Source organism: Bombina bombina, chromosome 5 (genome assembly GCF_027579735.1).
Source record: "Bombina bombina isolate aBomBom1 chromosome 5, aBomBom1.pri, whole genome shotgun sequence".
NCBI lineage: Eukaryota > Metazoa > Chordata > Amphibia > Anura > Bombinatoridae > Bombina > Bombina bombina.
This window is the reverse complement of record NC_069503.1, coordinates 745,595,849-745,618,083: the sequence shown is the minus strand read 5'-3', so window position 1 is coordinate 745,618,083 and position 22,235 is coordinate 745,595,849. Positions and strand designations below refer to the sequence as shown.

Here is a 22,235-nt window from a genome sequence, read left to right as displayed (position 1 = left end):
GTAGCTAGGAATTTTTATCTGAAGTCCTTTTAAATTCCTAGGATCTTTAAATTTCTCCAGAATGGTTTGAACCTGCATTTCCGCCTTTGAGTCTAAATGTGGTTGCAAACCCCTCCTTCGATCCTATGTATAGTTTTTCTTGACCTGGAAAGTTCTCTTTCTGCTAGCCATTTCTTCTGCCTGATGTGTCTATGGGATTTCAACTGTGTCTTCACCATCTACACTTGGTTCTGGAAGCTACAAAGTCTTTTAGACCTTTTTCTGCCCTTTTTTGTTCACTTCTCTGGACCCTGCATCTACTACTTTAACAGCCTGGCTAAAGGCTTTTATCAGAAAAGCCTCTCTAATGGCAGGTACGTCCACTCCTGTGCCTTTTACTGTTCATTCAGTTTGAGCAGTGCCTACTTCTTGGCCTTTGGAATGATTCCTCTGTTCAGCAGATTTGTAAGGCAGCTACCTGATCCTGGATTGCAAAAGTAGATTGCGCAGGTCTTGATATTGAACGGAGGATATGTAAATATCGTCTAACTTTCTGATGGCAAAAGGAAACAGACTTGTGTATATAGATGCCAATTAATAAGAGTGCAATATACTCACTCCATAAGATGTATAATGTCTGCAAATCTGTAGGTCACCCCACGGGTATGTAGCTTGATAGACTGGAAACAAGGAGAGGCTCCAATGAAATACACAAACATTTACTTGAGAAAACAAGGAATAACTTACTCCATCAAATCTCTTATTCTGGCTATGTCACAGCAAAGAAAGCAAGGTGATAAGAATATCTATCAACATCTGTACATTGTATTTCTTTTGTATCATATTGTTTAACTACCTGATCCTCTTTGCATAATTTTGCTAAATTCAACTAATTCAACGTTTATGCTTTATTTCTGAGGTGACTTTTGGCAGGAAAGTCCTGTGACTCAGCCATCATCCCTGCTAAGTCTTAGTCCATGCCTTAACTTTTCAGCCCTGCTGTATACTGCTGATCTCATGGACTTCACTGTGTATTAGGTCACACGTGATGATTTGTGGACTATAATCATAATTTGAAAGAAAACAAAATGTATGCTTTCTTGATAAATGTAATCTCATCCATTTCTCATTACCCTATGTTTTTTAGCAGGCTCTGTTTTTCACTTTTTCTATCCCCACTTTAAACCTTTCTCATTTTCTAGCCTTTCTATTTTTCTTGATGTATGTATAACTGACAATTGCAAGGAGATGGGGTGTAGTAAAGCTCTTCGAAGTAGGGTGTTCTGCTCCTGGTGGATGGGAAGTATATCCCACATGTTATGATTTGTGGCCTGTCACAATCATTTTTATGTTTTGGATGGTTAAAGCATAAACTAATCTCTAACAAAGACACAGGTGTCATGAAGAGGTAGTTTAGCCTGAAGGTAGAGCTACTGACATGTACTTGAAGTGTCATGGGTTTGAATCCCACTGCAGACATTTAAAAAATGAAAAGTCTTATAATTGGAGTTTATAATGAAATGCTCTAATCCTTCAAAGATATGCCCTATAGCATACAAGTTGATGTCCCTGGCTTCTGTAGAATTAATTATTGATTCAAATCCTCCTAAAGTCTTTGTTGTGATTCAATGCTGAATTAATAAGCCAAATCTGGTTGAAATTGAATATTTAAGTAGTGTTTATATAATTGATTGATTAGGACATCATTCTTAAGTAATTTATTTCTTTATTTTGATTCTAATACACAAATGAAAAAGTGGAATTAAACACCAAAAATACATTAAAACAGAGATTAATTTATCATTCAAAAAAAATAAAAAAAGCAACAAAAAAACAAACAAATTAAAAACACTTGGTTCATTTTATGATGGCTATTTCATTGAGACAAACTGAGTTTCCTACCTCAAACATTTTTGGAAGATAACATTAAAGGGACATAAAACCCAAAATGTTTCTTTCATGATTCAGACAGATCATACAATTTAAAAAAAAAACTTTCCAATTTAACTCTATCTAATTTGCTTCAATCTCTTGGTATCCTTTGTTGAAGGAGCAGTAATGCACCACTGGAAGCTAGCTAAAAGCCAATGACAAGAGGCATATATGTGTAGCCACCAATCAGCACCTTTTAAGCCTACCTAAGTAATAGAGAACTAAACAAATTTGGTAATAGAAATAAATTGGAAAGTCATTTAAAATTGCATGCTCTATCATAATCACAAAATAAGAAATTTGGGTTTCATTTCCCATTAAATTAAAGATCTGAAGTATGAAGTTCCACCAAACACTAAAACTAATCATTTCCTTATTTTTTTGCATTTGAGTAAATGCTTAAACTAACATTAACAGACACTGAACATTTCTTGTTTTTTTGTGTGTAAAAATTGTACTTTGTCACTTTGTCCCACACTCCCAAGGTTTTCAAAATGCTTTTTGATATGCAGGTTACAGAATTTTCTTTTTAGCCTCACTAGGAAGCGTAGGACAAGCACAATTCTGCACAAAAACAAGAGGTCTTTAATGTACTGGGCTTTAACAGCAAGTTTTTACAAATCAGTTGTGACATTTTGTGTATAAGATCTACAGATTGTGACCTTTTGCTAATAAGATCTACAGATCTATAGTCTTGCTTGTTATAGTATGTTGCATTATGCTCATTTGCAACTAAACGAAGAACAGTAAGGATTAGTTGACAGGTTACTTTCAGTATATAAATAATCAAATTCTGTGTTAATAGAAATGTTTGCACTATCAATTTATCTAACAGCAAAATAAAGTTGGCTTTTTTTCACTCACTTGTCTTATAAAGGTAGTACAGATTATTGGGATGGGGCAATCAAGTTGTATAACAGTCATTGCAATAGTTTTTCCTATAATATATACAGTACGTGTCACACTGGATTACATAAGAATAAACATTTAAGTGAATATAAAACGCAAAACATAACAGGACGCGACTGTATTACTCGTGAAGGTTATAAATACCCCATGGTATTAGCGTTAGTTTACAACCATATTATCAACCCCAGGGTACTTTCCTCAGAGGGGTCTCAACCATTATCTGTCTCTGAAAAGTATCAGGTGATAATCGGTAGAGCCGGTTCTGTAGCAAGGAATATTTCCATCTTAATGGGAGGAGAGTCCACTGCTTCATTCATTACTTGTGGGAATTAAGAACCTGGCCACCAGGAGGAGGCAAAGACACCCGAGCCATGCCCTCATCCCCCAGTCATTCTTTGCCTTTTCGTCACAGGAGGTTGGCAGAGAAGTGTCTGAAGATTCGGAGTAGTCTCTTATGGAGGGTTGTACTCTTCAAAATGGGACTGAAGTTTTAAGTAGTCCTGTCAGCCTCTCAGTGAGAGCATGGATGAATGTTAAAGTCCGGAGATGCAGGGAGAGTCTTTCTGCAAACCCATCCCGACTCAGATTAACAGCTCCATAAGCAATCAGCGTTGACAAGTTTCGCTGCCTGCTTTTCTGCTCTCTTGTCCATGTTAGGAGCTTTGCTACTACCCTCTCACACTTGAAAGGCACGGCATAGATTCTGGTAAGATAGTTTCATTTATACATATATGATAACGTAAGACAGGGTCACAGTGTGTCTCCTTTATCTGTATAGAATCAAGGGTAATACCCTTGAATAGGGGGTAATTGAACAGGGGGGATTTTTTATGCATAATATTGTTTATTGGTTTTTTTTGCTGCGTCATGTGTGAGATGAGGCTTTGTCAGTGTGTGAACAGTCAGTTTCATAGCGAGAGATTGATGCGGGCCTTTTTGGCACGTTTTCTCTCTAGTGCAGGGACGGTCCTGCATGGCACTCCATGTGACCAGGTGTGGCCTCTTTAACTTCCTCTTCTTGACCGGCGTTTTGAAGAGACAAAGCTGGTTCTCTGTGGTCCGGGTCATAGGAGGTGGTGAGTGCCCGGCCATTGGGATATAAAGGTGCTATTTAAATTCTATCTAGTCCGCAATAAAGGAACAAGCTATGGAGGACTCTTATATGTTAGAGGGTACTTCCTCTTTATCTAAACCTATTAACTGTGTCTATTGTGAGGAGGTTCCGGTTGAACCGCCTGCTCAACTCTGTTCCACATGCTTTGATAAAATTGCAATATCTAAAAAGAATAAGATATTTAGTACAACTGAGCCGTCCACCTCTGAGGGTTCTCCGTCCTGCATGGTGCGTTCCCTACACTCATCTTCGATTGCACATGCAGCTCTCCAGGGTGCTACTAATCCTCCCACGGGAGTGGCCCTTTGGCCGCCAGACTTCACTGATCAGTTTCAAACGGCAAGCGAAAGGTGAAACATAGCTATCCGTCCTAGGGGTCATCTACTCCGCTGGATATCCCGGACAGATTATCCGCTGATGATGACGACTCTGACTCTTCGGAGGACGTTTTTTCTGGGTCAGAATTGGCTGCTTTTAGAACTCCATCTGCGGAGGAGCCAGATTTTAAGTTTAAGATGGAGCATATGCGCTTTCTGCTGAAAGAGGTGCTTGCTACGTTGGAGGTTCCTCAACCGAAACTGCCGGAGGAACCGTCGATCCCTAAACTAGATAGGGTTTACGAGAACAGGGTGGTGCCTCAGGCCTTCCCGGTCCCCATTAAAATGGCTAATATTATTAAGAATGAATGGGATAAACTTGGTTCATCCTTTTCCCCTTCTACTTCTTTTAAAAAGCTATTCCCTGTTCCGGACTCGCAGCTTGAGCTGTGGGGGGCCATTTCTAAGGTGGATGGTGCTATCTCCACACTCGCTAACAGAACGACTAGTCCGCTTGAGGATAGCTCTTTGTTCAAGGAACCCATGGATAAAAAATTGGAGTCCATGTTGAGAAAGATGTTCCAACTCACGGGGTTCGTTTTTCAACCGGCGGCGGCGGTCACTGTGGTGGCTGGTGCAACGCTCTGTCAGCTATGTTCGAGGAGGAGACTCCCCTAGAGGAGATTCAGGAATGAATTAAAGCCTTAAGGGTAGCTCATTTGTTCATCTGTGATGCTAATATGCAGATTATTCGCCTGAATGCCAAGACATCAGGTTTTTCTGTTTTAGCTCGCAGGGCTCTGTGGTTAAAGTCATGGTCTGCTGACATGACTTCCAGGTCTCAATTAGTTTCCCTCCCATTCAAAGGGAAGGTTCTGTTTGGTCCGGGCTTGGATATCATCATATCCACGGTCACAGGTGGCAAGGATGCCTTCTTGCCACATGATAAGAAGAATAAACCTAAGGGGTCTACTTTTCGTCTTTTTCTTGTGGACAAGTCTCAGCGCGAGTAGCCTGCCACAAAGTCAGAGCAGTCCAAGGGATCTTGGAAGCCAGTTAACTCTTGGAACAAATCCAAGCAGAATAAGAAGCCCGCCTAAACAAAATCGTCATGAAGGGGCGACCCCAGATCCGTCTCTGGATCGCGTAGGGGGCAGACTATCTCTTTTTTTTGCAGAGGCCTGGATAAGAGACATTCAGGACCCTTGGGTTCTGAAGGTCGTAGCCCAGGGTTAAAGGATAGGATTCAGGTCCCATCCACCCAGAGGTAGGTTCCTCCTGTCAAACATATCATCAAGACCAGAGAAGAAAGATGCCTTCCTAGGGTGTGTGAGTGATCTCTCCTCTCTCTGAGTAATCATCCCAGTCCATCTGTTAGAAAGAGGTCTGGGGTATTATTCAAACCTTTTTCGTGGTCCCAAAGAAGGAGGGCACATTTTGCTCCCAATTCTGGACCTAAATTGCCTAAACAAGTTTCTGTCTGTTCTATCGTTCAAAATGGAGATGATCAGGAGGATTTTGCCCCTAGTTCAAGACGGGCAATTCATGACGACAATAGATTTGAAGGATGCTTACCTTCATGTGCCAATAGGTTCCTCCTGTCAAACATATCATCAAGACCAGAGAAGAGAGATGCCTTCCTAGGGTGTGTGAGTGATCTCTCCTCTCTCTGAGTAATCATCCCAGTCCATCTGTTAGAAAGAGGTCTGGGGTATTATTCAAACCTTTTTCGTGGTCCCAAAGAAGGAGGGCACGTTTCGCTCCCAATTCTGGACCTAAATTGCCTAAAAAAGTTTCTGTCTGTTCTATCGTTCAAAATGGAGATGATCAGGAGGATTTTGCCCCTAGTTCAAGACGGGCAATTCATGACGACAATAGATTTGAAGGATGCTTACCTTCATGTGCCAATTCACAAGGATCACTTCAGGTTCCTAAGATTCACATTTCTGGACCAGCACTTCCTGTTTGTGGCCCTTCTGTTTGGTCTGGCGACTGCCCCAAGAGTCTTTATGAAGGTTCTGGGAGCTATGCTCGCGCTAGCGAGAGCCAGAGGTATTGCAATGGCTCCTTATCTAGGCAATATCCTGGTCCAGGCTCTGCCCTACAGTCTCGTGGAGGGTCACTCGAGGGCTTTTCTCCTTCTATCCCACGGGTGGAAGATAAACGAAGGAAAGAGTTCCCTGGTCCCCAGCAACAGGGTGAAATTCCTGGGTTCGATAATATATTCTTCAGCCATGAAGATATTCTTGACAGATCACAGACATTGCAAGATTGCGTCCAACTGTCTGGCCCTTCAGACATCTTTAAGGACATCTGTGGCCAGGTGTATGGAGTTTTTCAGGCTCATGGTATCCAGCATAGATGTCATTCCATACGCCAGGTTTCATCTCAGACCTCTTCAGTTGTGCATGTTGAGACAATGGAACAGCGATTACTCAGATCTATCCCAACAGATAGCTCTGGACAACCGAACGAGGGAATCCCTCTCTTGGTGGCTCCGTCCAGGACAGCCGTCCCAGGGGACATCTTTCTTGAGACCATCCTGGGAGATTGTAACCACGGACGCAATTTTATCAGGATTGGGAGCTGTTTGGGGTGCCAGAAAGGCACAGGGCAGATGGACTCGGAGAGGAATCGAGTCTACCAATAAATATTCTGGAACTTCGAGCGATATTCAACGTTCTGAGGGCTTGGCCCCCTCTGGGGTCATCCTGATTCATCATATTCCAGTCGGACAACATTACCTCGGTGGCTTACATCAACCATCAGGGGGGAACGAGAAGCTCCCTAGCCATGAGGGAAGTATCTAGGATTCTGGAATGGGCAGAGACCCACAATTGTTTGCTCTCAGCGATCCACATTTTGGGTGTGGACATCTGGCAAGCGGATTTTCTAAGTAGACAATCGTTTCATCCAGGGGAATGGTCTCTCAGAGATCTGCAACAATGGTCTCGTGGAGATCTGCAACAGATAGGGGACGCCGGAAATAGACCCCATAGCTTTGGCTATTCTGATTGCTCCGTCGTGGCCGCGGAGGATGTGGTTTGCGGATCTGGAGGTTACCTTGTCGCAGAGATCTGCTGGTTCAGTGTCCCTTTCTACACCAAAATCTCGATTCTCTGAGGCTGACTGTGTGGAGATTGAACGTCTAGTCTTAGCCAAGAGAGGATTTTCGGAAAGAGTGATTGATACTCTCATTCAGGCCAGGAAGCCGGTCACTCAGTGCATCTATAATAAGGTGTGGAGGACCTACTTGTCCTGGTGTGAGGAATGGGGATATCCCTGGCACAAGTTTAGGGTATCCAGGATTTTGGCTTTTCTCCAGGATGGTCTGGATAAGGGTCTTGCCACCAGTTACCTAAAGAGACAGATTTAGGCTTTATATGTACTGTTACAAAAGAAGCTTGTGGAGCTTCCTGACATTCAGTCCTTTGTTCAGGCTCTGTCTATGATCAGACCTGTCTTTAGACATTCTGCTCCTCCTTGGAGCTTAAACTTGGTTCTTAAGATTTTGCAGAGGGCTCAGTTTGAGCCTATGCACGCACTTAACATTAAAATTATTTCCTGGAAAATCCTATTCCTACTGGCTATTGCATCGGCATGCAGAGTCTCTGAGTTGGCGGCCTTGCAATGTGAGCCTCCATATCTGTTTTTTCACGCCGATAAGGCTGTTTTTCGCACTGGATTGGGGTTTCTTCCCAAGGTTGTGTTGAATCGTAACATCAATAAGGAAATAGTAGTTCCTTCTTTGTGTCCTAACCCTTCTTCATCAAAGGAAAGTTTTCTTCATAATTTGGATGTGGTTCGGGCCTTGAAGTTTTATCTTCAGGCCACGAAGGAGTTCAGACATACTTCATCTTTATTTGTTGTATTTTCAGGGAAGTGCAGGGGGCCTCTTCCACTTCACTGTCTTTTTGGTTGAGGAGCATGATCTGTCTGGCCTATGAGACAGTGGGACATAAGCCTCCTTAGAGGATTACAGCTCACTCAACTAGGTCTGTGGCCTCTTCTTGGGCCTTTAAGAATGAGGCTTCTATGGATCAGATTTGTAAGGTGGTGACTTGGTCTTCCTTACATACTTTTGCTAAATTTTACAAATTTTACGTTTTTGCTTCGGCTGAAGCAGCTTTTTGGAGAAAGGTTCTGCAGGCTGTGGTGCCCTCAGTTTAGGGTCCGCATCCTTTTGCCCTCCTGTTTTTTCATTAAGTGTCCTCTAGAGCTTGGGTAATTGTTCCCACAAGTAATGAATGAAGCAGTGGACTCTCCTCCCATTAAGATGAAAAACATAAATTATGCTTACCTGATAATCTTATTTCCATCTGTGGGAGGAGAGTCTACTGCTCCCACCCGTTTCTCCGGTGGGTGGATCTAAATTTAATTTTATTCTTCTGACACCATTTATACCCTGATATTTCTCCTACTGTTCCCTTGGCAGAATGACTGGGGGATGAGGGGAGTGGGGGAGGTATTTAAGCCTTTGGCTGGGGTGTCTTTGCCTCCTCCTGGTGGCCAGGTTCTTAATTCCCACAAGTAATGAATGAAGCAGATGGAAATGAAATTATCAGGTAAACATAATTTATGCTTTTATGTCCGTTTTGGCTTTCTGTATCCCCGGGCATATGAGTAGAAGAAAACCCCTGACTGTGTGGTGGAGTCATAATAGGTAGCGATCTGAGTATTGTTGATTAACGGTAAGCATATTATCTTATCAGACTTGGCCATCTGGGAGTCCCCCCCGAGCTCCCGTGACAGCCCGGCTTTCAGCAATGCCCGATCCGCTTGCAAAGATGTGTCCGGTATAGTGGTGGGTTCCGCGGTCTCCAGTGGTGAGGTCATAGGCAAACAAGGTTGTGTCAGTTGGGCTGAAGGCTGTAATAAAGAGATTGTAGGCCTCTTTTGAAGATTTCTCTGTGTCATATGGATCTTGTTTTGAGGCAATTAAGGCTGTCGGTTGTGTTATCTTCCAGCTTTGGGTTGTAGACGCATAGATGTTCTTCATGATCTCTTTAGGCAGAGGAGATATCACTGGAGCTCTGGTAGGAATAGTGGGTGCCGGAGGTGCAGTGGAGTACAGATTCATCAAATAATGAAATGGTGCTCTGTCCATCAGGTTTTGCATGAGGTTTTCAAGTTTCTCCAGATGCTGGTTGAAGTAGTTTGGCGGGGCCATTTCCCGCTCATGGCCATATTTATCTGTGACATTATCTGTGCTATAGGAATTTCCATCTCTCCTTTATTTACTTTCCTCCTTTATATCTGTGTTATTGATATCAGCAAAGTTGGAGCAGATTTGCACTTTTACTCGATCCTGACCAAAGAACCTCAGCATTCTGAGGGGGGTAGCGCTGCCTATATTGAGCCGCTGTCCTAGGCCTTTAATGTCCAAGCCGGTGCCCTGGTATCAAAAATACGGCAAAAGTCTTGATTTGGGATGAGCTGCTAAACAGTGCAGCCGATAAAGATATTTATGTTGTGTTTTTTTGCTGTAATGTTTTTCCAAATTCAGTGAAATATTGGATGTTCAGCCGGAGCTCCAGGTAAATGCAACCATTCACGATTGCTGTTTGTACACTCCCCCTCAGAGAATGCAATTTTAACAGCTTTTTAAATTTTCTTCTGTCATCATTTGTTGCAAAACTTTCCTAGATAGGATCAGAAGCATCAATGCACTACTGAGAGCTAGCTGGTATTTTGTGGCTACTCACATATGCCTCTTTTCATTGGTTTACCAGATGTGTTTAGCTAAGTTCTAATAGTACATTGTTGCTCTGTAGATGACTTTAATCTCTGTAAAACACATCTAGGTCAATTCCAATTATAATGATCCTGTTTATCAGTGGGGTTTTTTGGCTTCTGATTTGTGTTTTTCAACTTCTGAGTGATCTCAATGCAAGTGATGGCACCATTTTTATTCTGGCAAAAGTTCAGATCAGATCCGAGCAGATAGCAGGAAAATCACCCATATAATGCATGGAGAGCAATGGCTTTAGTGATCACAATCTTCCAAGGGTTTTGTACTTTATTTTGGCAGCATAATAACAGCTAAAATTCAACATACAAAGGTTGTTAATAAAATTCAAAACTGGCCTTTTCAACATTTTTGCAAGTATCCTAAAAGGGTTTGTTATAATTCTATTATGTTGTGCACGTGCAATACAGTATCTAGAGCCATATGCTTAAAGCAATAGATATACAGGAAAGACAAACCTGCTGTACAGTGAGATTTGGAACTTGGCTTTATTTTAATCTTGTCACTTAGCAGTTTCATGATTTACACTGTGAGAAATGTTAAATCACCATCATAGAGATGAGAAAAGTTGCATCTACCTTATTGTTATGGAAATTAATATCCCAGAAAAATGAGGTTTTTGTAATGAATTGAAAAAAAAAAATGTTTTAACATTCTAAAGTTTGAAAAACCATAACTGATATATAAGATAAGTGTCTGGAAAAAATCTGGAAAAAAATCTAGAAAAAAATTAAACAGAATTTAACAGTAGATAAGAACCAAAAGGCCCATCAACTCTACCCATATTACATTTTACTTATTTTTTAGGAAAGCCTTATGCATGTCACAGGCATTTTCTTTTACAGTTTACCACCTCTAACGCTTTGAGTATTAAAATGTTTTGTTTTGATAGCAAATGTTTCATTGCTTTTCAGTCTTAGGACAAATCACTTGAAAAAAGCCTCATGTAATGTTTATTAGAAACAGAAATAAATTAGCTATTTTTTTCTTATTTCATTAATAATATTTAATGTTTGTTTCTTCAGAGAGTAGCAGAAACTGTAGAGGAGGAAGAAAGAGATAATGAAGATCATGAAGAGGTTGATGAAAATGGAGAACCTGAAGAAGATGAGCAAAACCATCCCACAGAAGAACATATCAACGAGGATGAAGAGGAAGAGCATAGTATGGTAAGTAACTAAGTGAAGAAAAGTTAGAATAAGATGAAGAAAGATAAAGAAGAACAATAGGTCTTTGAGTAAGACCTTAAAAAGGCAAAATACTGCAGAGCTATTTTCACTCCTCTTTGATGGAACTGTTTTTTAGGTGTTTGGCCCTCATTTATTTACAAAATGGATTTTAACATTTTTTTCTGGGAGGTACCCACATATATTAAACCTCATATTTTCAGCATACCAAGCAGTTTTAGAAAATAAGAAAAATAACTTTAGTTTGTAGAAATACCACAACATGAACATTACCATATGAAATGCAAGAAAAAAACTTCCGTAACACATTTTGACAATGTAGTCATGTTATTCCTAATTTCACAAAATAAAACCTATTTTTATTTTCTCCTAATTCTCCCATTTATTTTGATTCTTAAAAGTTTTTATTAATTCAGACAAACAATAACCTTTGAGCCTTAAGTCCAAACAGGGGGAGATAGGAGCTCCATTATGTATACAAAGACGACAGGTACGTCTCACAGCATAATTTACTATAATGGAAAAAAAAGGCTGATGCTCACTGGATTTTCAATAAATAATACTTAAAGGACAGTATACTGTAAAAATGTTTTTCCCTTAATCTGTTTCCAATGACTTTTTTTTACCTGCTGCAGAGTATAAAATTTATGAACTTGTAGGTATAATCAGATCTCATTACTTTATCACATTGTGTACATATACCTGCTTCTTTATCTTATATCTGTCCATAAACCAATCACCAATACTTGGAGAGAACAATGAAAAATAAACATTGTATTACCTTCTCTCTTCTATAACCCACTGGGATTGTAATTTCTTCTACTGGCTGTGTTAACACAGCTTGGCCTCGAGGCCAAAAACTTTCAGGATGGGTGGGGATACCACAGACTAAATAAACTATTTCAAATGCTAATATAAGGTTAATTGAAATACTTGTAACAATTTAATACACGACTCCAGCAGGTAAAGTGGATCATTGGAAACAAATTAGAGGGGAGAAAATTTTTGCGTAAACTTTCCCTTTAATTTATTGTGACATTTTAAGTCTAGCACCCCTTCCTATTTTTTATACATATTCAAGTTTTCAGGATTATCCCCACATTTTTATAAGTTCTAATGCCTACTACTAATGAATATGTCGACAGCTTGCTGTCAGGTGATCAGTATTATTAAGAAGATCATTTGGGCATGAAACCTTTTGGGATTTCTGTTGTTGTTTTGAGGGTGTGAGAAAGGAACGCTATCACTCAAATTAGTTGATAGTTTTTACCATAATGAACACTTGATGGCAATCTGGGTGTGTGCCTCAGCTAAAAAAAGTGGACATGCCTCTTTCTTGTGAATGGTCACTTTCCCAATTTCAGTGCTTAAATATTTGAAAATGCTGACTTGAAAAGTATTGTGTGTTTATGTAGATGACTACTTGTTCAGGCAATCACTATTATCACAATGACCACCTGTAATTTAAAAGGGCAAATGATCCCCTGATTGAAGAGCAAAAACTCCCCTTTTGATATGAGGAGGTGAGGGAGAGACGGGGCCTTATGCTGCAGAAAAGAAGTCATCCCTATGCAACAAAAAACAAAACATGGCAGTTAGCAGTGTCAGGGGGGTTAGAGAGCTGTTTAGGGGGGGGGGTCAGGGAGGTGGGTGTGTGAGGAGGGATCCCTACAGTACAGAAATAATAATAATAATAATAATAATAATAATAATAATAAATAAAAGTCCTCCTAAACTGCTTACAGAGAGACTGTTGGCCATTACCTAAGATGGTGGTGACCATAGGGGGAAGGAGAGCTGTTTGGGAGGAATCAGGTAGGAATCAGGGGGTGGGAGGGATACCCTTACACATGAGCAGATATCAACCTTAAAAGCTAACAGATTAACCCATTCACTGCCAGGAATTTCAGAAGTGTGGTGCGCAGCTGCAATTAGTGGCCTTCTAATTTCTAATAACCATATATATATATATTTTTCATAGGTAAACCAAAAAATCAATGACTCTCTTTCTGTTTAAACATAATGATAGCAAAAATGCTAAAAAAGTTTTTCTCTAAAGTTCCTACTAGCGAATGGGTTAAATTTATCAGCGTTAAAGCTCAATATCACTAAAATTTATGAGCTCCACTTGTAATTTATGCCTGAATGTGTATTATCACAAATGCAGTGTTGTGTTCTATACATTGCAGCTATTGCTCTTCACAACTAATCGGTTAAAGAACATTAAGGTAAAAGACTTAAACTGCTGTGTATTGACAGAGCAATTATTTTTTTCATTATCACTCCATGACAGAGTAACTGGTGAAAGAAAATAAACACAGTGCCGTTTCTACATCCATATCACCCTATCACTGGTCAGCAGTATACCCAACAGCTTGTAGAAAGATATACTGCAAGCCAAAAATAGTTTGACATGAATGTAGGAACACCGGGTAAGCAGCACCAGAATCACTGAATTGTTTCTTTCTTTTAATTAATAATAACAAGAAATACACTGCCAGGTGTGGGTATTAAAATAAAATTATATATATACATACATATATATATATATATATTCTTTTTAAAAGAAATGCCTTAGTAGTGTGGACTATGTGATGAATATCTTCTGTAACAGCATGTTCTGAGAGCACTTACTACAGTACATCAATGTTATGTCAAGCTGTGAATGGGATGTGCATGTTATTTGTTGGGTTAAGGTAGTTTTATTTTTCACACATCCCATTATTGTCCGTTTTCTTATCTGACAGGTAATTTGCAACACACTGGCAATTTTACATACTGTATAAGAATAAAAAAAAGTGTTGACACCAAGTGTTTTTTTTTTTAACAGGTAATGCTGTTACACTAAAGCTAAAATAGATATAACATATCAGTTGATGGTTAAATTACAGGTTATCTGGCGTATATTTAATATCTGTTATTATAAAATATTTTACATATAGTTGGGTTTTGTAGGACCATTATGATGTAAATTGATGACAAACGTGGTCTTTTTGTTCCATATAGACTAGTTACTTTCCATCTATAGATGTTGTCTGGTGTCATTATGATGTTTGGTTATGTTTATACCTTATACCATCACTATGTCATTTGAGAAACTTACATTTAGGTATGAAATCTTATTTTCCAACTCATAGTTCAAATAAAAGGATCAACAAACTGGTCCTTACCAGGGTTGGCTCTAGACCAGGGCTTTTTAAAGTCTTAAGCAGTGGAACTCCCCTCTGGGGAATTTACATCTGATCCATGGTTCACACACGACTCTCCAGAGCTGATTCTACTCAACCAAAAAAGAGCTTTATTCATTTTTTTTTAAAAAACAATGCAAAGCAGTCTCTGATCAATTTTAACCTCAGTGCCTTTCTTCCTGCTTGTTGCCTTATTCCACCATGACATGGCAAGTGTCATTGTCAACTGCTGGTTGTGGTTTCGACAGGAAATTGCAAAGTGTCACTGCTCCTGCTCCTCCGCTTATATGCACTAGCGCCCCCCCTGATGAGGCTAGAAGATGACACAGCTGAGCATCAAGTTTATTAGTCAGTAAGGTGGTGGGCCTACTCTTTCACTACCTGTTCCTATTATTTTTTTAAATACCCCTCCCTCATTTATCTTTCTACTTCCAGCTATATTGGACTTGTGAAGATGGAATGGCAAAACATTTCAGGGCAGCTTACATTGATGGGGTTCGGGTTTGTTGTTTTACTGAATGCATAGGATCCCCAATTAGACGTGAAATATATATATATTTTGTTATTTGTTTGCCAAACGAATAACAAAGTTGAAATATTTTGCCTGGCATTCATTCAATAAAGGGACAGTCTACTCCAGAATTAAATCATCCTTTTATTACCCATTCCCCAGTTCTGCATAACCAGCACGGTTATATTAATATACTTTTTACCTCTCTGATTACCTTATATAAGCATCTGCAGACTGCCCCCTTATTTTAAGTTCTTTTGACAGACTTGGATTTTAGCCAGTTAGTGCTGAGTCCTAGGTAACTCCACATGAGTGAGCACAATATTATCTACATGGCACACATAAACTAGTGCTGTTGACAAAATGCTAAGAGGCAGCCTTCAAGGGCTTAGAAATTAGCATATGAGCCTACCTAGATATAGCTTTCAACAAAGAATACCAAGAGAAAACAGCATATTTAGTTTAGTAAATATTAACTCCTTAACGACCCTGTACGGGTACAGCTCTGGTCGTTAAGCGATTAATATATACTAAGCTAGAAGTAAATGCAAGTTAATTTGTAGTAAAAACATCACAGTTTAATTTGTATTTGCTGTTAACTGATAATTTATATCAGTGTCTGGTGCTCCCCTGTTAACTTGACTCTACCCTTTGAGATTCTTTATTCCAGAGTGCTTCATTACTTTATATGGGAGGCAGCTCACATCACTCTGAAACTTCCATGTTCTGGCCTTTTCTCCAACATTGGTGTGTCCGGTCCACGGCGTCATCCATAACTTGTGGGAATATTCTCTTCCCCAACAGGAAATGGCAAAGAGCACAGCAAAAGCTGTCCATATAGTCCCTCCTAGGCTCCGTCCGCCCCAGTCATTCTCTTTGCCGCTGAACAAGCAGCATCTCCACGGAGATGGTGAAGAGTATGTGGTGTTTAGTTGTAGTTTTTTATTCTACTATCAAGAGTTTGTTATTTTAAAATAGTGCTGGTATGTACTATTTACTCTGAAACAGAAAAAGATGAAGAGTTCTGTTTGTGAGAGGAGTATGATTTTAGCAGCAGTAACTAAAATCGTTTGCTGTTTCCACATAGGACTGTTGAGATGAGATAACTTCAGTTGGGGGAAACAGTTGGCAGATTTTTCTGCTTAAGGTATGACTAGCCATATTTCTAACAAGACTGTGTAATGCTGGAAGGCTGTCATTTCCCCTCATGGGAACCGGTAAGCCATTTTCTTAGTCTCAAACAGAATAAAGGGCTTAATATGGGCTATAAAACTGGTAGACACTTTTATGGGCTAGATCGATTGCTTTATTTAGGCATTTTATACAGCTTGATGTTGAAATTCACACTTTATAAACTTTGGGGAATGTTTTTTTTTTATTTAAGACACTGTGGTGAAAATTTGGTTAAATTTGAACAATTCCTTCATAGTTTTTCACATATTCAGTAATAAAGTGTGCCCTGTTTAAAATTTAAAGAGACAGTAACGGTTTTGTTTTAAAACGGTTTTTGTACTTTATTGACAAGTTTAAGCCTGTTTAACATGTCTGTGCCTTCAGATAAACTATGTTCTGTATGTATGGAAGCCAATGTGTCTCCCCCTTCAAAATTGTGTGATAATTGTGTCATAGCGTCCGAACAAAGTAAGGACAGTACTGCCACAGATAGTAAAGTTGCCCAAGATGATTCATCAGATGAAGGGAGTAGACATAGTTCTACATCATCTCCTTCTGTGTCTACACCAGTTTTGCCCACGCAGGAGACCCCTAGTACTTCTAGCACGCCAATGCTTGTTACTATGCAACAATTGACGGCAGTAATAGATAACTCCATAGCAAATATTTTATCCAAAATGCCTGCATTTCAGAGAAAGCGCGATTGCTCTGTTTTAAACACTGTAGAGCAGGAGGGCGCTGATGATAATTGCTCTGTCATACCCTCACACCAATCTGAAGTGGCCATGAGGGAGGTTTTGTCAGTTGGGGAAATTTCTGATTCAGGTAGAATTTCTCAACAGGCAGAACCTGATGTTGTGACATTTAAATTTAAATTAGAGCATCTCCGCGCACTGCTTAAGGAGGTGCTATCTACTCTGGATGATTGTGACAACCTGGTCATTCCAGAAAAATTGTGCAAGATGGACAAGTTCCTAGAGGTTCCGGTGCACCCCAACGCTTTTCCTATACCCAAGCGGGTGGCGGACATAGTGAATAAGGAGTGGGAGAAGCCCGGCATACCTTTTGTCCCCCCTCCTATATTTAAGAAATTATTTCCTATGGTCGACCCCAGAAAGGACTTATGGCAGACAGTCCCTAAGGTCGAGGGGGCAGTTTCTATACTAGCCAAGCGCACTTCTATTCCTATTGAGGATAATTGTGCTTTCAAAGATCCTATGGATAAAAAATTGGAGGGTTTGCTTATTTTTGTACAGCAAGGTTACCTCCTTCAACCTATTTCGTGCATTATTCCTGTCACTACAGCAGCGTGGTTCTGGTTCGAGGAACTAGAAAAGTCGCTTAGTAGAGAGACTCCGTTTGAGGAGGTTATGGACAGAATTCACGCACTTAAGTTAGCTAATTCCTTTATTTTAGATGCCGCTTTGCAGTTAGCTAGATTAGCGGCGAAAAATTCAGGGTTTGCAATTGTGGCGCGCAGAGCGCTCTGGCTAAAGTCTTGGTCAGCGGATGTATCTTCCAAGACAAAATTGCTTAATATCCCTTTCAAGGGTAAAACCCTTTTTGGGCCAGAATTGAAAGAGATTATCTCAGACATCACTGGGGGTAAGGGCCACGCCCTACCACAAGATAGGCCTTTCAAGGCCAAGAACAAGTCTAATTTTCGTTCCTTTCGCAATTTCAGGAACGGACCGGCCTCCAACTCTGCAGCCTCTAGACAAGAGGGTAATGCTTCGCAAACCAAACCAGCTTGGAAACCGATGCAAGGCTGGAACAAGGGTAAGCAGGCCAAGAAGCCTGCTGTTGCTACCAAAACAGCATGAAGGAGTAGCCCCCGATCCGGGACCGGATCTAGTAGGGGGCAGACTCTCTCTCTTCGCTCAGGCTTGGGCAAAGGATGTTCAGGATCCATGGGCACTAGAAATAGTTTCTCAGGGTTATCTTCTGGAATTCAAGGAAATACCCCCAAGGGGAAGGTTCCACATGTCTCACTTATCTTCAAACCAAATAAAGAGACAGGCATTCTTACATTGTGTAGAAGACCTGTTAAAAATGGGAGTGATACACCCAGTTCCAACCGTGGAACAAGGAATGGGGTTTTACTCAAATCTGTTTGTAGTTCCCAAAAAAGAGGGAACTTTCAGACCAATTCTGGATTTAAAGATCCTAAACAAATTTCTCAGAGTGCCATCGTTCAAAATGGAAACTATTCGTACGATTTTACCTACAATCCAGGAGGGTCAATTTAAGGATGCGTATCTACATATTCCTATCCACAAAGATCATCATCAGTTCCTAAGGTTCGCCTTTCTGGACAAACATTACCAGTTTGTGGCTCTCCCATTCGGGCTAGCCACTGCTCCAAGGATTTTCACAAAGGTACTCGGGTCCCTTCTAGCGGTTCTAAGACCAAGGGGCATTGCAGTGGCACCTTACTTGGATGACATTCTGATACAAGCGTTGTCTCTTTCAAAGGCAAAGGCTCACACAGACATCGTTCTGGCCTTTCTCAGATCTCACGGATGGAAAGTGAACATAGAAAAAAGTTCCCTGTCTCCGTCGACAAGAGTTCCTTTCTTGGGGACAATAATAGATTCTTTAGAAATGAAGATTTTCCTGACAGATGTCAGAAAGTCGAAACTTCTAAACGCTTGTCAAGTTCTTCACTCTGTTCCACGACCTTCCATAGCTCAGTGCATGGAAGTAGTAGGGTTGATGGTTGCAGCAATGGACATAGTTCCTTTTGCGCGAATTCATCTAAGACCATTACAACTGTGCATGCTGAAACAGTGGAATGGGGACTATACAGACTTGTCTCCAGTGATTCAAGTAGATCAGAAGACCAGAGACTCACTCCGTTGGTGGCTAACCCAGGATCACCTGTCCCAGGGAATGAGCTTCCGCAGACCAGAGTGGGTCATCGTCACGACCGACGCCAGTCTAGTGGGCTGGGGCTATGGTCTCGGGAAGAGTCTCTTCTGCCGATAAACATTCTGGAACTGAGAGCGATATTCAATACTCTCAGGGCTTGGCCTCAACTAGCAAAGGCCAGATTCTTAAGATTCCAATCAGACAACATGACGACTGTTGCTTACATCAACCATCAGGGGGGAACTAGGAGTTCCCTGGCGATGAGAGAAGTGACCAAAATCATAAAATGGGCGGAGGATCACTCCTGCCACCTATCTGCGATCCACATCCCAGGAGTGGAAAACTGGGAGGCGGATTATCTGAGTCGTCAGACATTCCATCCGAGGGAGTGGGAACTCCACCCGGAGATATTTGCCCAGTTGACTCAATTATGGGGCATTCCAGACATGGATCTGATGGCGTCTCGTCAGAACTTCAAGGTTCCTTGCTACGGGTCCAGATCCAGGGATCCCAAGGCGACTCTAGTGGATGCATTAGTAGCGCCTTGGACCTTCAATCTAGCTTATGTGTTTCCACCGTTTCCTCTCATTCCCAGGCTGGTAGCCAGGATCAATCAGGAGAGGGCCTTGGTGATCTTGATAGCTCCTGCGTGGCCACGCAGGACTTGTTATGCAGACCTGGTGAATATGTCATCGGCTCCACCATGGAAGCTACCTTTGAGACAGGATCTTCTAGTACAGGGTCCATTCGAACATCCAAATCTAGTTTCCCTCCAGCTAACGGCTTGGAAATTGAACGCTTGATTTTATCTAAGCGTGGTTTTTCGGATTCTGTAATAGATACTCTGGTACAAGCCAGAAAACCTGTAACTAGAAAAATTTACCATAAAATATGGAAAAGATATATCTGTTGGTGTGAATCCTAGGGATTCTCATGGAGTAAGATCAAAATTCCTAGGATCCTTTCCTTTCTCCAAGAAGGTTTGGATAAGGGATTATCAGCGAGTTCTCTAAAGGGACAGATTTCTGCTTTATCTGTCTTGTTACACAAACGACTGGCAGCTGTGCCTGATGTTCAAGCTTTTGTTCAGGCTTTGGTCAGGATCAAGCCTGTTTACAGACCTTTGACTCCTCCCTGGAGTCTGAATTAAGTTCTTTCAGTTCTTCAAGGGGTTCCGTTTGAACCTCTACATTCCATAGATATCAAGATGTTATCTTGGAAAGTTCTGTTTTTGGTTGCTATTTCTTCTGCTAGAAGAGTTTCTGAGTTATCTGCTTTGCAGTGTAATCCGCCCTATCTGGTGTTCCATTCAGATAAGGTTGTTTTGCGTACTAAACATGGTTTCCTTCCAAAGGTTGTTTCCAACAAGAATATTAACCAGGAAATAGTTGTGCCTTCTTTGTGTCCGAATCCAGTTTCAAAGAAGGAACGTTTGTTACACAATTTAGATGTAGTTCGTGCTTTAAAGTTCTATTTAGAAGCAACAAAGGATTTCAGACAAACGTCTTCTCTGTTTGTCGTTTATTCTGGCAAGAGGAGAGGTCAAAAAGCTACTGCTACCTCTCTTTCCTTTTGGCTGAAAAGCATCATCCGATTGGCTTACGAGACTGCCGGACGGCAGCCTCCTGAACGCATCACAGCTCACTCTACTAGGGCTGTCGCTTCCACATGGGCCTTCAAGAACGAGAGAAAATATACAGGTAATAAGGGAGGCGCTAAGAAAAGCCAAAGGTATCAAGCACTTAAAATTTAATAAAAACACATAAGCATACAATAACATATGTATAGGGGACGTCTCCCCAAAAAACGAAATACTAATAAATAAAAACTAAAATACTAAAAGATGCAATTGATAAAACTTCCACAGATTTAAAACCATACAATTTGTATAGGGCAGTCCCAATCAGTTCGTTTTAGTAGGGTCAGATAGAAATGTCTTTACTCCATATAAAATGTAACTGAGTCTGTGGTCAGCGTCTCACTAGTCAAATACCACCAAGCTGCCAAATTGATAGAGCAATAGCTGCCAAACAGTGTAAGTGGGTAATAATATACATGCAATTCCAAAGTTCTCTTACTGTGTAAGATATCACTTTAGCAGAACATTCAGCCGTGTACTTTACCAGATCCTTATCCGTGAAGTAGATGTCTTTTCCCCTCGCCCGGTATTCACCTCGAGTGGGGCCGACTGAAACTTTCCGGCGTCTGACGTCACTGAAAGATGTTCCGGTTAGGAGAAGAAGCCGATTCCTGCGCTTACTTCTATGACCTGTAGTCACGGTCCTCTCAGATGAGCCCTGCACTTAGTGCTTATAGCACGCAAGGGATTGGATACTGGGCAAAGTGAAGGATATCCCAGAAATGCTGCCAAACACAAGTCCTACAGATGATTTACTCCTATTTAGGAGAAGATAGTTCCAAAATGTATAACCCGGGTTATTAAGTAGGAATCAAAAGATATGTAGATTGTTGTCACAGAAATAAAAACAACAACACTGCCAACACATACGACGCGTTTCGCCCTCCTATGGGCTTTATCAAGATAGTGGTGGCAAGTGTGAATGACCTTATTTAAAGGGGTATCATTCAGTCTGATTGGTGGTGGTTTCAATTAGCAGATTTGCTTTAAGGTGGTATTTGACTTTCAGTAGCAACTTCTTTTTAAGGTGGTATTTTTCTCTTCTGACCTTTTAAATGAAATCACACAATCTTGCTACTAAAGGGACCTCGCAGTTGTACCAGAAAAAGGACCGCAATAGAATAATAAATAGAATATTCATAAATATTTAACGGAGAATCTATATGTGATTAATAAGAGATATATAACAAATTTTTATTACATATATCACTACAAATTGGCTCAAAGGCTTCCTAATAAAAAACTGTGTAAATATATCAAATGTAAATACATGAGTATACCATAAAATGTGCTAACTGAATAAAATTACATAATTCTCATAATAAAGTGCAAAGTTAATATATAATCTTACAAGTGAAGAAAATAATCTAACAACTATACATGTGTAATAAAATTTAAAATAATTAATCATTCAAATAAAAAGGGAGAGAGATCTAATTCAGAATTTAATCCCTTAGGATATAGGGTGTCATACTTATAGATATATTCTGCTTCCCTTATAAGGAGGGTTTTTTCAATATTACCACCTCTCCAATGATTGTTTATTTTAAGAATACCCCAATATTTTAAATCCCTAGTATTACCATGGTGAACTTCCTTAAAGTGCTTATATAAATGTGTGTCCTCTTTTTCTTTTTCTATACAAAGAAGGTGTTCTCTTATTCTA

General features: G+C 40.4%; 1 protein-coding gene across 1 annotated transcript in view; it reads left to right on the top strand.

Moving 5' to 3' along the window:
* Positions 1–22,235, top strand: part of DCDC2 (doublecortin domain containing 2) — a 556,437-nt gene that overhangs the window by 490,809 nt on the left and 43,393 nt on the right. Inside the window, exon 9 of the mRNA XM_053714795.1 lies at positions 11,026–11,169. Coding sequence (XP_053570770.1) covers positions 11,026–11,169 — 144 coding nt within the window. The remainder of the gene's footprint in view (positions 1–11,025; positions 11,170–22,235) is intronic.